At 60.0% G+C, this 15751-nt stretch overlaps 6 protein-coding genes across 6 annotated transcripts; 4 read left to right on the plus strand and 2 right to left on the minus strand.

Annotated features, from left to right (window-relative positions):
* Positions 1 to 151: 151 nt before the first annotated feature.
* Positions 152 to 857, plus strand: UV8b_04450 (uncharacterized protein; the record flags this gene model as incomplete). The annotated part of the gene is made up of 4 exons (XM_043141948.1): positions 152 to 193; positions 263 to 327; positions 421 to 645; positions 734 to 857. The coding sequence occupies 4 exons, from the start codon at positions 152 to 154 to the stop codon at positions 855 to 857; spliced, it is 456 nt and encodes a 151-aa protein (XP_042997882.1).
* Positions 858 to 1954: 1097 nt separating this feature from the next.
* UV8b_04451 (uncharacterized protein) lies at positions 1955 to 5021 on the plus strand (the record flags this gene model as incomplete). The annotated part of the gene is made up of 3 exons (XM_043141949.1): positions 1955 to 2071; positions 2230 to 4682; positions 4781 to 5021. The coding sequence occupies 3 exons, from the start codon at positions 1955 to 1957 to the stop codon at positions 5019 to 5021; spliced, it is 2811 nt and encodes a 936-aa protein (XP_042997883.1).
* An 871-nt stretch (positions 5022 to 5892) lies between these two features.
* UV8b_04452 (uncharacterized protein) lies at positions 5893 to 7068 on the minus strand (the record flags this gene model as incomplete). Its single annotated transcript, XM_043141950.1, has 2 exons — positions 5893 to 6828; positions 6934 to 7068. 2 exons carry the CDS (start codon positions 7066 to 7068, stop codon positions 5893 to 5895), a joined length of 1071 nt encoding a protein of 356 aa, XP_042997884.1.
* Positions 7069 to 7628: 560 nt separating this feature from the next.
* UV8b_04453 (uncharacterized protein) lies at positions 7629 to 8806 on the plus strand (the record flags this gene model as incomplete). The annotated part of the gene is made up of 2 exons (XM_043141951.1): positions 7629 to 7881; positions 7989 to 8806. 2 exons carry the CDS (start codon positions 7629 to 7631, stop codon positions 8804 to 8806), a joined length of 1071 nt encoding a protein of 356 aa, XP_042997885.1.
* Positions 8807 to 9544: 738 nt separating this feature from the next.
* UV8b_04454 (uncharacterized protein) lies at positions 9545 to 10707 on the plus strand (the record flags this gene model as incomplete). Its single annotated transcript, XM_043141952.1, has 3 exons — positions 9545 to 9598; positions 9717 to 9806; positions 9892 to 10707. 3 exons carry the CDS (start codon positions 9545 to 9547, stop codon positions 10705 to 10707), a joined length of 960 nt encoding a protein of 319 aa, XP_042997886.1.
* Positions 10708 to 11076: 369 nt separating this feature from the next.
* Positions 11077 to 14772, minus strand: UV8b_04455 (uncharacterized protein; the record flags this gene model as incomplete). The annotated part of the gene is made up of 2 exons (XM_043141953.1): positions 11077 to 12293; positions 12420 to 14772. 2 exons carry the CDS (start codon positions 14770 to 14772, stop codon positions 11077 to 11079), a joined length of 3570 nt encoding a protein of 1189 aa, XP_042997887.1.
* Positions 14773 to 15751: the final 979 nt, after the last annotated feature.

The following is a 15751-nucleotide window of genomic DNA, read 5'->3' on the forward strand; positions in this document are numbered from 1 at the left end:
CTCACCCGTCAAACCCCGGCTCTTCGATCGCTTGTCCAAACACTTGCTCACCAGGAAGCCTGACACGCAACTGCCCGAGTCTGGAAACTCGCGTTTCCGCATCACCAGGCTCACCAGCTTCGCTCAGCTTCGCTGCTCCACCAGCTCCAACATGTCTACCGCGGCTCGTCGCCGTTTGATGCGTGACTTCAAGGTTTGCCGCTGGCGGCACCCAGCACCTCACCCTCGGCTCACTTGAGCGCGGACTAATCATCTGCTACAGCGTATGCAGACAGATCCTCCTGCAGGCGTCTCTGCCTCCCCTATTCCCGACAATGTCATGACGTGGTCTGTTCTCCCTTGCCGTCCCAGCGGCCATGATCTGGTTGTCTCTGTATCCCTGGTGAGCGGCGCCGAGTTACTGACGCGGGCGGACACCAGGAACGCCGTCATCATCGGCCCGGCCGATACGCCGTTCGAAGACGGCACCTTTAGACTCGTCATGCAGTTCGAAGAGCAGTACCCGAACAAGCCGCCCCAGGTCAAGTTCATCAGCCAAATGTTCCACCCCAACGTATACGCCACGGGGGAGCTCTGCCTGGACATTCTGCAGAACCGCTGGAGTCCGACCTACGACGTGGCTGCTGTGCTGACGAGCATCCAGAGGTATTGAGGGTGCCAAAAACGGCTTTGTCTGCGCGCCGGTTTCCGAGAGGGGGCATGTGCTAACTAACTCGCTCGCTGTGGGTGGCAGTCTACTCAACGACCCAAACACAGGATCTCCTGCCAACGTCGAGGCCTCGAACCTGTACAAAGACAACCGCAAAGAATACACGAAGCGAGTCAGAGAAACAGTAGAGAAGAGCTGGGAGGACTAGCTGGCTGGCTGGCTCTTGCGTGCCAACTCGAGGATGGGCGAATTCAGGAACGAGGGGATGCATGCCTGCGTGGGTGCGTTCATGCATGCATTGGGCATTGTTTGCATACGCGGAATGGGCGGGATGCTCGGACATGTTGGCGACGCATGCATGCTCCTGGCAAATCCTGGCCTGACAAGGTTTGAACATTAGTGGGCAGGGCGTTTTTGGTGTATGGTATTGAACTGATTGTATCAAGGGGCCGCATTTCAGAAGAGCATGAAATACACAGCTACTTTTTTTTTTTTTGTTTTTCTTTTCTTTTCTTTTCTTTTCTTTTTTTTTTCTTTGCCTTCAGAGTGCTCCATCTTGTCCCAGCCTTGTGCCTTGCTACTACATGTTCTTTTGTTGTTTCCGACATCCGAGTTCATCCCCGTGTCATGAAACAAATCATCAACTGATGCCACTAGTTGAATGGGCTTGGGGAGTTGGGACGGACTGGGCAGCCGATGACACGAAGCTGCGCTGTGCTGAGCTAGAGGCTCGGCTGAGCTGGGCTGAGCTTCGAGAGCTGGCTGCTGGTTCACTGACGCCTCGGTTACTCTGCCTGTTCCAAAGGGGCCAATCTGGGCGTGGAGCTATTGATGTATTGACGCCACTGAGGGCCGCCAGGCTCTCGCTGGCACAAGCCGCGCGCCAGGCTTGAAGGCTGCCAAGTCCAGGTACCAGTTGACCACCACCGCCACCAAAACCGCCACCAAAACCACAACCACCACGCAGCCTGGTGGCAGCCGCAGTCCAACACTGAACCGCCCAACAATCCATCCCCCCTCCTCCAAGCAAGGGCCGCGTTTCTTCTCAAGGCTCGAGGCTGGTCTTGCGTTTTTTTCAACCCTTTCTGTGTCTGCTTCCACAATACCAACCCGGCCTTGTCTGGTCTGAATCCGGTCTCTTCCCACCCCCCCCCCATCCCCCAGGCCACTCCTTATCGCCTGGCCTGGCTGGGGCCGTCGCCCGCGCCCACCGCTTCCCCGACATCAAACCGCCCTTCAAGCTCGCTCTCCCCGTCCTTCACAACCGCAGGCTGCGACCACGACGCCAGCCCACCCCCCAAAACAATGTCTGCCAACAGCATCAAGGTTGTGGCCCGGTTCCGGCCGCAAAACCGGATCGAGCTCGAGTCTGGCGGCAAGCCCATTGTTACCTTTAGCTCCGAAGACTCTTGCTCGCTTGATGTACGACGACGCTCATCTACACCCGCCCCCCTCCCCCCCCTCCTCTCTCTCTCCCCCCACCATAGCATCCTAAGCTTCTCGCTTGCTCGCTCCCCCCCCCCAGCCGACCGTCCGGGCTGTGCAACTGTGCACGGGTCCAATGCTAACCTTGCCTGCAGTCAAGAGAAGCCCAAGGCTCATTCACTTTTGACAGAGTGTTTGACATGGGCTGCAAGCAGCAGGACATTTTCGACTTTTCCATCCGACCTACCGTCGACGATATCCTCAATGGCTACAACGGAACCGTCTTCGCCTATGGCCAGACCGGCGCTGGCAAATCCTACACCATGATGGGCACCAACATCGACGACGAGGCAGGCCGAGGCGTCATTCCCCGCATCGTCGAGCAGATTTTTGCCAGCATCATGTCCAGTCCCGGCACCATAGAATACACTGTGCGCGTCAGCTACATGGAGATTTACATGGAGAGAATCCGGGACCTGCTGGCCCCCCAGAACGACAACCTGCCAGTCCACGAAGAAAAGAACCGCGGCGTGTACGTCAAGGGCTTGCTGGAGATTTACGTGTCGAGCGTGCAAGAAGTCTACGAAGTCATGAGAAGAGGAGGCAATGCTCGAGCCGTTGCAGCCACCAACATGAACCAGGAGTCGTCGCGATCGCATTCCATATTCGTCATCACCGTCACCCAGAAGAATGTTGACACGGGCTCGGCCAAGAGCGGTCAGCTCTTCCTGGTCGACTTGGCCGGCAGTGAAAAGGTGGGCAAGACGGGTGCGAGCGGACAGACGCTGGAAGAGGCCAAAAAGATCAACAAGAGCTTGAGCGCTCTGGGCATGGTTATCAACGCCCTCACCGACGGCAAATCCTCCCACGTCCCCTACCGAGACTCGAAGCTGACGCGAATCCTGCAAGAGTCGCTGGGCGGCAACAGCCGAACCACCCTCATCATCAACTGCTCCCCCAGCAGCTACAACGACGCCGAAACGCTGAGCACCCTGCGCTTCGGCACCCGAGCCAAGTCCATCAAGAACAAGGCCAAGGTCAACGCCGAACTCAGCCCTGCCGAGCTCAAGATGCTGCTCAAGAAGGCCCAGAGCCAGGTGACCAACTTTGAGGGCTACATCGCCACCCTGGAGAGCGAAGTCCAGCTGTGGCGATCCGGAGAGTCGGTTTCCAGGGACAAGTGGGCGCAGCCGGGCGACGGCGTCGCGGGTGCGAGGGTGGAGCCAAAGGCTGCCCGGCCGTCGACGCCGTCTCGCCTCGCCGCCGAGAGCCGCTCGGAAACCCCGGGGGCCATAGAGCGTGCCTCCACCCCGAGCTTGCAGCTGGACAAGGACGAACGCGAGGAATTCCTGCGCCGCGAGAACGAGCTGCAGGACCAGCTCGCCGAGAAGGAATCCCAGGCCACCGCCGCCGAAAAGGCCCTGCGTGAAACAAAGGAAGAAATGAGCTACCTCAAGGAGCATGACAGCAAGCTGGGCAAAGAAAACGAGAGGCTCACCACCGAGACCAACGAGTTCAAGATGCAGCTCGAACGCCTGACCTTTGAAAGCAAAGAAGCGCAAATCACAATGGACGCCCTCAAGGAGGCCAACTCGGAACTGACGACTGAGCTCGACGACGTCAAGCAGCAACTGCTGGACATGAAGATGAGCGCCAAGGAGACTGGCGCAGCCTACGACGAGAAGGAGAAGCGCAAGGCCGAAAAGATGGCCGAGATGATGGCCGGTTTCGACCTGGGAGGTGACGTGTTCAGCGACAACGAGCGCTCCATCAGCCAGGCCATCCAACACGTCGACAAGCTGCACGAAATCAGCGTCATGGGCGACAACATTGCCCCAGAGGAGCTGAGCGATATCCGCGCCCGCCTCGTGGAGACGCAGGGCATCGTGAGGCAGGCCGAGCTATCCATGTTTGGCACGTCATCCACCGAAAAGGACTCTCGGCGAAAGTACGAGCTGGAAGAGAAGCTGGAGGCTTTGCAGCAGCAGTACGAAGAGCTTCTCACCAAGAGCCTGGCCGAGAGCGATGCCGAGGAGGTCAAGACGCTACTAGAGAAGGCCTATTCAAGTCGGCAGACGACGCAGGCGCAACTAATCGAGGAACTAAAGGCAGATGCCGCCCAGAAGGTGAGCGAGAACTCGCGAATGAAGATGCTCATCGAGGGCCTCCAACACCAGGTCAAATCCGGCGGGGCCGCGCCCACCAGCACCACCAGCACCACCACCGCCGCCGCCGCCGCCACCAACGGCAAGACGGTTCAGCAACAGATTGCCGAATTCGACGTCATGAAGAAGAGCTTGATGCGAGACTTGCAAAACCGCTGCGAGCGCGTGGTGGAGCTCGAAATCTCGCTGGACGAGACCCGCGAGCAGTACAACAACGTGCTGCGGTCCTCCAACAACCGAGCTCAGCAGAAGAAGATGGCGTTTCTGGAGAGGAACCTCGAGCAGCTTACGCAGGTCCAGCGACAGCTTGTGGAGCAAAACTCTGCCCTTAAGAAAGAGGTTGCCATTGCCGAGCGCAAGCTGACGGCGAGAAACGAGCGGATCCAGAGCCTGGAGAGCCTTTTGCAGGACAGCCAGGAGAAAATGGCGGCTGCCAACCACAAGTACGTCTCGCACCCCGTCCAGGTAGTAGCAGTGACGTTGCATGGTTTCGAGCTGACGACTAATCCCCCTTGCTCCCTCGGTTTTCCCCCCCATACAGATTCGAGGTTCAGCTGGCGTCTGTCAAGGAGCGTCTGGAAGCAGCCAAGGCTGGAAGCACAAAGGGCATCCTCAACGCTTCCGGCGCAGGCTTTAGCTTCAACAATGCTGGGAGCCGTATCGCCAAGCCTCTTCGCGGAGGCGGCGGCGGCGGAGGCGCGGCAGGCGCCCCGGCGCTGCAGACGCTGCAGACCGAGGGCGTTGCCAGCAAACGAAGCAGCTGGTTCTTTAACAAGTCGTAGAAGTGCACTGCACGTGGTTTTGCTTTCTTACAGGCGTTTACGAGTGGCGAGCAACAATCCAAGAAGGCGACATCCCACGTCTGGTTCCCCCTGGTCGTTTCGTTTCGTTTCGTTTTGTTTCTTTGTTTCTTTCTTTTTTTTCCCCATTGTGGCCAGGTTGTCCATCTAAAAAGATTTGTTTTCTCGCTGCTTTCATCACGTCTTGTCCCCCATCGTTTCCAGTACCCTGTCGACTGTTTCTCCTTTGTGATTTTTGTTTTGCAGGACCCCCGGTGAGGGGAGTTTTCATGACTACGCGCCCCCCCCCCTCTCTCTCATTACGACCCGGCAGTTTAGAAAGATAAGACTAGACATGGACGACGATTGGATGTTACGACATGAAGCCTTGAAGAAGTACTGGACGTTTTACCGTCTAGACCAAGGGGGGGGAAGGGGGGTTGTTGAGTTCTGGGGAACCGTAGGGGCTGGCAGTGAATAAAGTAAACACGGTGGTGGAGTCGTGAAATGACGGAGTTTGGTGGCAGAGAAGAGCGGTCATGATTGTAGAGCTCACGCATCCATGCAGTCAATAATAGCACCGAGATGTAGGAACGATTTTCAAACGGGGTCTTTTGCCAACCACGAGGGAGTGACAAGGACAAAGAAAGTCTCACGGAGCTGCATGACGGAGCTGCACGACGAAGACTGGAGCGAGAAAAAAACAGCTGTACAGTGCTATAAAAACCGCGAATCGATAGGGAGAGTGAAAGGAAGACGCCGTTGAAGCGAAACCCAGCCTTGAGGCCACAGTCCCATCTACCCCGGCCGAGAGTACAGGTGCCAAGTTTCGGCGGAACAGGCAATCAAAAAAAAAAAGCGAGACGGCAGACGGCTAGAGCACTTCCTTGCTGTGCTTGGCGACGAAAATGATCTGAGGAACAAGGAGGGCCGTGAAGACAACCAAAGCCGTCATGGTGATGGCAAACATTTTCAGGTAGAGGGTGATGAGACGGCGCCAAGCGGTCTTGCTGTACGTGGTCCAGGCATCCATAACAGTGGCGTAGCCCTTTCCTCCGACAACCTCGGGCTCAACCTTGGCCTGGAAAGAACGGTCAAAGGGGATGATGGTGGACTGGTCGACCGGCAGAAGCGAGGCTTGCACGCGGACGAGAACGACGTAGGCGGGGACGGTGACGAAGACGGAGCAGGCAATCGTGACGACGGCCAGGACGAGCGTCTTGACGAAGAAGCCGGCGCCGAGGGCGTCGACGTCCATGGGCTCGCCGAACCCGGACCGGGGAAGCCGGAGGCCCATGGCCAGCGCGAGCGCAAGGGGGATGAAGCGCGCGACGTGGCTGGCGAACCAGAAGATGGTGACGGCCTGCCACGTAGCGTCAAAGGTGCGCCGGAAGGGAGGCAGGCGCGCCCAGAAGGGCAGCGGAGAGGGCTCGGAGATGACGACGTGCACCCAGGCGGTGCTGAGCTGGACCAGGGCCAGGGCGGCGAGGAGGGTGGCGACGGGGACGAAGAGGCCGCCCAGGGCGCCGGTGAAGACGCCCACGAGGACCGAGGTGAGGAGCACCTGGGCGAGGAAGCAGAAGAAGCCGCGGAAGTTGGCCGACACGCCGCCGTTGGCCAGGAGGAGGCGGTTGATGGCGCGGAAGGAGGACGTGACGGTGCGGGGGGGCTGGCCGCCGCCGCGGGTGACGGGGCCTCGCTCGGCGGCACCGGCGGACGGGTCGCTGAGGGAGAGGGGCTCGTAGGCGGGGGGGTTTTCGTCCTCGATCATGGCGAAGACGGGGTAGATGAGCTTGAGGGTGTACTCGAACTGCGTGGATGGGAAGGACGGTGGTTAGCGACGTCGGGGACGTGATGGGAGGCCGTGGAAGGGGGCCGTTTCCAGGAGCAGGGAAAAAAAAAAAAAAAAACTCACAATCAGCATCAGCGGGACGAGGAGCAAAAGGTTGGCGAGGACGAGGAGCACAGTCCACGGCGGCAGCTCGTAGCCTCGAATGTCATGGCCGCCGCCGCCGCCGCCGTCGAGGCCGCGCTTGAGGGAGAAGTGCATGGTCGACGGGTGGAGGCCCCGGGAACGGAGCCAGCTGCTTTCGGGATTCCTGTCAAGGTAGTAGGCAGAGACAGAGGCAGAGGCAGAGGCAGAGGCAGCAGATGCATCAAAAGGACGGCGAAAACAGGGCATCCAAGCCTGGAGGCAGCAGGTTTGAGCTCGCAGCGCCAAGCCGACGGACGGGGTTTATGTGGGTTTTATGCAATTAACTGTCAGCACTGTGCAGGCCGGGTTATGCCGGGATTTCCTTTCCTTGCCAGTGGCTGAAGCAGTCAATTGGAGCAGTACGTGGCCGTGGCTGTGCAGCCCCACTGGGTAAAAGGCCCAGCAGGCTGCATGTGCATGTCGACGGGGTTTGGCGGGGCAGCTGCCGCCACCTGTCGGAAAAGCGGGGGCAAGCGGGCGGCCCAACGCGCAAAACGGGGAGACGGCGACGACGGCGAGGGCCATGATGATGGCGAGGACGATGGGTTCAAAGTTTCACCAGCCTTTGCCTCTACCTCTTGCTCTTGCTCTTGCTCTTGCTCTCTTTGTCGCGCGGCCCGACTCTTCTCTCGACAATGGCCGCGCCCTCGATCCCCAACCTTCTGTCCCTCAAGGACGGCGGCCGCGGCAGAGGCAGAGGCAGACGGCCGGCTGGCCCGCCCGACTCTTCTTGTCCGGGCGTCTCTCCCGATGTCGCGGTTCAAGGCACCGACACCGACGCAGCCGTGTCTCGCCTCAGCGCCGTCGACCTGGGGTACCTGGACGACCCATACGCAAGGCTGTTTGTGTCGGGGCCGCCGACGAGGCGGCTGCCCATCATCAACCGAGGTCAGCAGCTCGTCTTTTGCTTCCGCTCCCTCGGGCGTTAGCTTTCTCCCCCCCCCCCCCCCCCCCCCCCCCGCGTCGGTGACGACAACGCTGACGGCCGTTTGCAGGGACGTACATGCGGACGACGTGCCTCGACGCCATGATTGCGGCCTTTCTCTGCCACAACGGCGCCCGTCCCAAGCAAATCATCTCCCTGGGCGCCGGCAGCGACACCCGGCCCCTGCGCCTGCTCCAGAAGCCCGGGGCGCAAACCATCGTCTACCACGAAGTCGACTTGGAGCCGACCTGCCGACGCAAGCTCGCCGCGGCCCAGTCGTGCCCGAGCCTGCGGCAGATATTCAAGGACCACAGCATCCGCGACGACGGCGGCGGCGGCGGTTCGTGGAGCGCCGAGCCGCGCTGGGGCGGCGAGTACCGCTGCCACGCCCTGGACCTGCGCGACCTGGCCAAGACGACGGCCAGCCTGCCGCGCGGCATGCGCGCCGACCTCCCGACCCTCGTCCTGTCCGAGTGCTGTCTGTGCTACCTGGGCGCCCGGGAGTCGGAAGACGTCCTGCGCTTCTTCAGCGCCCGGATAGGCGACCTCGCCGCCCTGCTGTACGAGCCCATGCCCCTCGACGACGCCTTCGGGGCCATGATGATGGCCAACCTGAAGGCTCGCCACATCTACATGCCTTCCCTGGACAAGTACAGGAACCAGCGGGGCCAGCTCGCGCGGCTCGAGCAGTCCGGGTTCGAGAGCGTCGGCTGCGCCACCATCGACAAGGCGTGGGACGAGTGGGTCGACAAGAGCGAGAGGGAGAGGGTCGACGGGCTGGAGGGGCTGGACGAGGTGGAGGAGTGGAAGTTGCTGGCGGCGCATTACCTGGTGGTTTGGGGGGCCCGGGGGGTCACTTTTGGATCCCTGGGCGACCGGACCATGTGACCACCCAGCTTCTGCTGCCTACATGTAATGCTGGGCATTCCTGCACGCCCTTGCAGGTCTTGAAAGTCTTGAACGGAGTCAGGCTGTTTGTCGCGACCAACAAATGTTTCCGAGTGGGCGGCGGGTGACGAGAAGCCAACTTCAAGGCCAGTCACGTGGCCGCACATGGGTAGCGCGAACTGCGCAAGTACCTAGGTACATAACACTTTTAATATGTACATGCGGAGCAACTACAGGGGAGACTTGCAGGACGCTAACTTATGAATAATGAATGCCCGCCCAACTAACGGGGCAGCCAGCTGTTCCTCGCCCAGCCAACGAACCCGCGAGCTCGAGACACCAGACAGGCAGGCATCAGCCAGCCCTCCAGACTCAGCAACGCAAGCATCGCACCGCAGATCGTGGGCATCGTCTCCCTCGCTACCTAGCCTAGATTTGCCCGGCGGCCTGGCACTAGAACCTCCCCCGGTCGTCGTCGCTCGACGCAATCGCGCGGGGGAAAACCCCCGGAGCCGCTCACTCGCTTCGCCGGCAAAGGCACCCTTGCCGTCTCGTTCTGTCCAGGGAGGCGGGCGGACCTACCGCAGCCATCAGCAGCGTCTGCCGCAGGCGGCAACCTGGCTCCCGCCAGACCACAGACGTCCCTCGCCCAGCCGGTCCGTGAGCGGGCGGGAGGCCCAGGAAGCCAGGACGAAGCCGCCTTGATCGGTTCCAGCAACGTCGTCGAGCTTGGCCAGCATGGCAGACTCCAAGGACAACAAGGCGTATAAATATCGCCAGGAAATCAGCCAGGTACATGCCCCCTTTGACAGCCGGTTCTTTTGGTGGCAAAGGAAACGGAATGGAGGGAAGACGCCAGGAACCAAGCGCAAAGCATCCGCAAGCAGCAGGCTAATCGTCCCGCAAACAGATGATGTACGTTTCTGGCGAGACTGGCGAGCCCTCTGTCGAAACCACAAGCATTATAGAAGACATTGTGCGCCAGCAAGTCATAGAATTGGTACATCCCCCCCCCATCTTCCCCGGTTGTGGCTTGGTCCCCCGTCGATCCCCCCTCTGACCCAAGTGCATGCGCCAACCTCCAGCTTCGCAACTGCACAGAGCTCGCCTCGCGACGCGGCTCGAAATCCATATCCACCAACGACCTCATCTTCCAGATCCGCCACGACCAGGCCAAGGTCTCGCGCCTCCGCACCTTTCTCTCCTGGAAGGACGTCCGCAAAAACGTCAAGGACTCGGAGGACAAGGGCGCCGACGCGGACCTCGGCGCCGCGGGAGACGAGGCCGTCGTCCCCGGCGGCCCCGTCGACGAGGCCGCCAAGAAGAACAAAAAGGCCAAGGTCGGCCTGCCGTGGGAGCCGGCGTCCTTCTACTCGGTCGAGGTGCCCGAGCGCGACGACGAGGAGGACGAGGAGGAAGAGGAGATGAACTACATCACGCTGCAGCGGCTGCGCAAGGCCGACGAGCGCACAAAGGCCATGACCAAGGAGGAGTACGTGACGTGGTCCGAGTACCGGCAGGCCAGCTTCACCTGGCGCAAGGGAAAGCGGTTCCGGGAGTGGGCCGGCTTCGGCATCGTGACGGACAGCAAGCCCTCGGACGACATTGTGGACATCCTGGGCTTCCTGACCTTTGAGATGGTCGCCACCCTGACCGAGGTGGCGTTGAAGGTCAAGGAGCAGGAGGACACGGCCAGGGCCCAGAGCGGCGCCGACAACGCCGGCGCCAAGAAGAGGAAGCTCCAGCAGGGCCTGTTCGATCCGCCCAGCGAGGGCAAGACGCCCGTAGAGCCCAGGCACGTCCAGGAGGCGTTTAGACGCTTCCAGGAGCGGCCCAAGAAGGGGCGGGCCATGCTGAACGGCACGAGGACGATGCAGAAGACGCCTCTAAATATCATCTGAGCTTGGGAGGGGGGACGCGGAGGCGTAGTCCTCTCTGTTAAACTCCTCTCTGTTAAACCCTTGGACTTTTCGCGAAAAAAAAAAAATAAAAAAAAAAAAAAAAAAAAAAAAAAAGGAAAGAAAAGGGATCTCCACGCAGCGGGGGGAGAAGGCGTTCGCAAATTTGGATACCAAGTGCTTACTATTGGTGATGATCATGACAAGGGGTCAATGGCGCGACTCGTACCATTGTTATCTCGCTTGCCCTTCTCTTTCTTGTTCTTTTCGAGGGGCATGAGTCGGTTGCACGCCGGTGGCTTTTTTTTTTATATTAACGATTCGATTCCCTCTCAGGGCCCCAACTGAACTCGTCCAAACCATTCTTTGCCCTCATGACGGGCTATAGTGGCCAACCGTGAATCGACGCCGCCTCACCAACGTGCCGTCTCTCCTCAGCCTCGTCCCAACCCGTCGAAGACTCGGCGGTATGTCCTGTCCGCCATCAATCCCGTCTTTTCCTCCGCCGCAGTCTTCCTGGACCCCCTGCCGCCAGGCGCCGTTGTGCTCCGGCACAGAAGCCGCTCTGCGCAGTTGCGCCCGCCGCTCCTCCTCCTCCTCCTCGCTCACGCCAGAATCATCATCTCGGTCGTCACGCTCGTGGCCGACACTCGGGCGTCCCGCCTGCCTCGAGACCGTCCTCTCCAGCGCCTCGCTCGCCACCTCCAGCTTTCGCACTTGCCGCCTGTACCGCGGTCGCTCCAGCATCCCGCTGCGGAACGCGTTCACCCCTACCAGCCGCTTCACCAGATCCAGCAGCTCCTCCAGGTACTCGATAATCTCCATCTGGCCTGCCGTGCTGGCGTTCCACGAGAGGAAATTGCGCTGCGTCATCAGGCTCGCCGTCACTTCGTCCACGTGGTTGCTGCTGCCGCGTTCGCTGCCGGCCTCGTTGCCTCCCCCGCCTCCCCTGGGTGCGTCGTCTGTCGTCAGGAGCTCTCTCACCCGGAGGATCAGCCTCAGCTGCGCCAGCCGGGGCGACGGGCTGAACTGCGGCAGGGGGAGCCAGGTGGTCAGGGCCTCGTGGATGGAGAACAGAATCAGGGTGCTGCTGGCGGCGACGTCGCGCCTGAAGGCGTGCACTTGCGGGTTGAGATGCTCCAGGATGGAGGAGCCCCACGCCCTGCGCAGCTGTATCACGTTGTCCATCCGGTCGATAATCTGCTGCAGCACGTAGATGATCTCCTTGTATATCGCTGCCAGCGGTCGGAAGCTGCCCCGGAGACGCGGCTCGGTGAGGCAAAACGGCAGGAAGGTCTCGGCGGCGGCCAGCGACCGCTGCGCCTTGTCGCGGCAACGGCGGAACCGCTCCAGAAGCTCGCGGGACCTGAACCTCGGTCGGTGGGGGTCGTCGATGCCCACGGCCACGGCGGCCTGCATTCTCTGAATCTGTCCGACGGACGCGGAGAGGGACTCGACAAGGCGGTCTCTTGCCCGCACGGGCGTGATTGCCGTCTCGACCGTCATGCTGACGAGCCCTCCGACGAGAAAGGCCACCAGGCGCTTCCAGAAGATATCGCTGGCAGTAGAGGCACCGTCGTTCACCGCCGCTATAGGCGACGAAAACGTGTTAGTGAAAATTGGCAAGGAAGGCGGCTGCGAGCAGCCTACGAGATGCCGCTCCCACCGCTTGGTTTGTTTTACTTTTTTTTTTTTTTGGGGGGGGGAGGACTTACCGAGAGCGACGACAGCCAACGAGACAATGGAAATCATGCCTGCCTTGACGTATTTGGTTGCAACCTGTACGTATACAGAAGGAACGATGCCGAGGAAAAGAACCACCACTGCCGTAACCCGGTTTGCCCGGCCAATCTCCACGGCCAGGTACCCGACGAGGCATCCAAAGACAACCCCGAAGAGCCGGACGAAAAACACGAACAGGGACGTGCCAATGGCAACTTCAAAGACGAGAATGAGCTGCAGCGGTGCCCACACGCCTTTCACCTCGGCATACCACCCGTTCCAGCTGGAAACCAGAGCCGGCCAGGTGACCATGTACACGGCGATTGCCAGTTTCAAGGCATACTCTACGTCATCAGAATGCTGCACCCATTCTATGGTGTCCGCCGCAGCAGCTCGGATACTGAAGGCTCGATCCTTTGCCGAGCTCCCTTCCACCTTGCTCGTGTGCAGAGACCGTTTCGCAGGCAGCTGACGCGGGGCCGTAACGCCGCCAGGGGACTCTTCGTCGACAGCGCTTGCTTGTGCGTCATCAGTCTCGTCTTCCGGCATTGTTTCCTGTTGGGCGTCGGATGCGTCGCCAAGTCCCTGACGAGCAGCCTTTTTCGCCCCCTCCGGGAGGATCATGGCGTCCGTCTCTCCGCCTGTGGAAAGCCACTTGCGGAAGTTGCCGTAACGAGGAACCCAAATCCGAGACGCGTCATGGTGGCGCTGACGCTTCTCGACCAGGAAACGGGCATGTCGGAGCATGTCCAGGATGTGAGCTGCCGAACCTCGCAGGGCCATGAGGAAGGACGATATCAGAAACGTCTCCATACGAGGCATGAAATCGGCAACGTTTTCGGACTCGTCCATGATGGCTCTTTTGAGTTCCTCGGCGCATGTCGTGTCGAACGTCGTGATGGAGGCAGAGAATTCGTCGATTCGCAAGTCAACTTCCGCCAGGAGTATGCCTTTGGGCGCTGGAGCTCCCGACGGCAGATGCGGAACGTCGAAGCAGTAGGCAAGACAGGAGGCCAACAAATCAACGGCTCGCCTCATTGACGCCTGAAGATGTTGCACAGGGAGGCTGATGCGCTTGAGCACCATCTCCAGCACTTCACAGCTTCCCGCCTCGAGCGCCTTCGGAGGGGGTGCATCGGTGGCCCCGAGTTTCTTACCAGACGTTCTCCCCGCCTGCGGCGGCATGGTGTGTGATGCTGTTTGTGGATTGCAGGTTTCGGGGTTGGGCATTGCGGGGAGGGAGAGGTCCGTCTCCCAGTCTGCCTTGCCGTCATCTCGGCTATCCTTGGTATCGACGAGGACAAACTTGTTTTCGCAGGCGCCGATGAGTGTTATGATGTTATGAACGAGACTCGCCATGTAGCGAATGCTAATGGGTCTCATGGCGTCCGGGGACAAGGCAGATAACGAAACTTCAAAGTTGACTTCGTCTTGCGCGTTCTTGCAACGACTTAGCTGGGAGCGCAACTTGGACTTTTGCATGGTCAAAAGAGCCAGGGTTGTTTCGGAAATCGGCACGGTTGACAGGGCGGGAGCATCTCCCCCGGTCAGAAACGGATTCGGAAAATGCGCCAAGAATCTTGAAACACGCCTCCGCAGATTCCAGTTTGCCACACGGCTGCTTTGGCTGCCGTGGCCCGAGGTGGTGGTCGTGGTGGTGGCAGCGAAAGGGGTTGCGAGGCTCCTGGTGTCGACAGCACCACGGCCAGCTGGGGCGATGAACCAATGCGTTGCCCGGTTCAACGTGTCGGTTGCCGCGACCAAGGTGTCTATAGTGGAAGTGCCGAGGTAGCTGCTGGATAACTCGGGGAAGATGCCCAGGTTCACGACTACGAGGACTCCGGCGCCGAGCAGAATGGGTGTGTAAATCGTGGCAAACAGAGACGCATCGGCAGCGCTGGGCAGCTGAATGGTAAGCAGCGCGACAACAAGGAGGAACAGCACAAAGTTGAACAAGCGGGGAGTCGTGGACCTCAGGAAACCGTGCAGCAGCACGCAAACCAGCAGGAACACAGCTCGGATCGAGTAAGCCGCAGGGGCGTTTGCATCGGCCACAAGACCGGACAGACGCAGGCCCAGCAGCGACCACGACAGGCCGAGCAGCGATCCCAGGAGAATCATGACAAGACCCTCGACCATGAGGCCCATGCGCTGTCCCGGATGGGCGAAGACGACAACCATGGGCGTCAGGAACGTCGAGCTGGCGCGGAAGCGAGGCAGGACGGCGATGATGACGGCCAGGAGACACGCGAGGGAGTGTTTGACGATGCGCTGCCACAAGGCGTTGGATTGCCAGTCGCCCCAGACGAGCGTGACCAGCTTCCGAAGCGGGGTCGGGCCGGTCATGGTGCGTAGAAGTGATGAGCATCAAGGGGCTTCATCGTCTCGGGCTCGAAGCCAGAAGGAGTCTCAGACGGTGGTTGCCGACGTGATGATGCAGCCCTGGCTCGAGGCTGGCTTGCTGCTTGCTCATGGTATTGGCATTGCCGATGTCGTCAGCACCGCTGCCGCCAAAGCAGAAAGTTGGTTGGAAGCAAGAATGAGGGGGGGGACGGGGGGTCGGCCGTGAGAGAAAAAAAAGGGTTGGACAATCCGAGGCGGTTGCGAGCGTCCATGTGCAAGGTGATGGTGCAGACACTGCAGAGTCTCGGCCGTGGACAAAGCACGTCGAGTTGCCAGGGAGGTTGTGAGGAGTCTAGCCTAGTCGTGACTCGTGAGGTGAGGCGTTGCAAGGTTGGTTCTAACCACATCGAGCAAGGGCGGATGGATGACGCGGCAGGCTGCCAGGAGCTCCCAAGATCGGCACTTCAAGCCTGGTACTATGCAGCTGGGGGGGCTGGCCTGCTGTCATAATGTCATGCTGTCATAATGTCATGTAGGCACGTATCATCCGTATTTCAGTGCCAAGTTGGACTGGGCTTCAAGACTTGGTTGACTCGCCAGACAATGGCGGATGGATGGACGGAACTTTCTTGTCTGACAAAGTTGGCGCCTTGAGCTGGCTTACGGACGTGCATCATCGCTAAAACATGACTCTCTCGCTTACATCGTGTATCAAATACAAATGCGTCGTGAACAACGTAGAATGGGGCGCTCAGTTTCAGCTCCTCTTTCTTGATGACGGGTTTCTGGTGGCCAGGATGGAATGGACCCCCCGACATGAGAGCAAATGTCATTCCGACTCGGCCAGCAACCCAACGGCACGGCACAACACAACACGTAGCCCTGTAAACGAGTCCAGGTCCCAGAAGATACGATACGCCTGTGCAAAAAAAGGGGGGGAGGGGAAAAAAGAAGAAGAAAAGAACCACACACAGCCATTGCC

Source organism: Ustilaginoidea virens, chromosome 3 (assembly GCF_000687475.1).
Source record: "Ustilaginoidea virens chromosome 3, complete sequence".
NCBI classification, from domain to species: Eukaryota; Fungi; Ascomycota; class Sordariomycetes; order Hypocreales; family Clavicipitaceae; genus Ustilaginoidea; species Ustilaginoidea virens.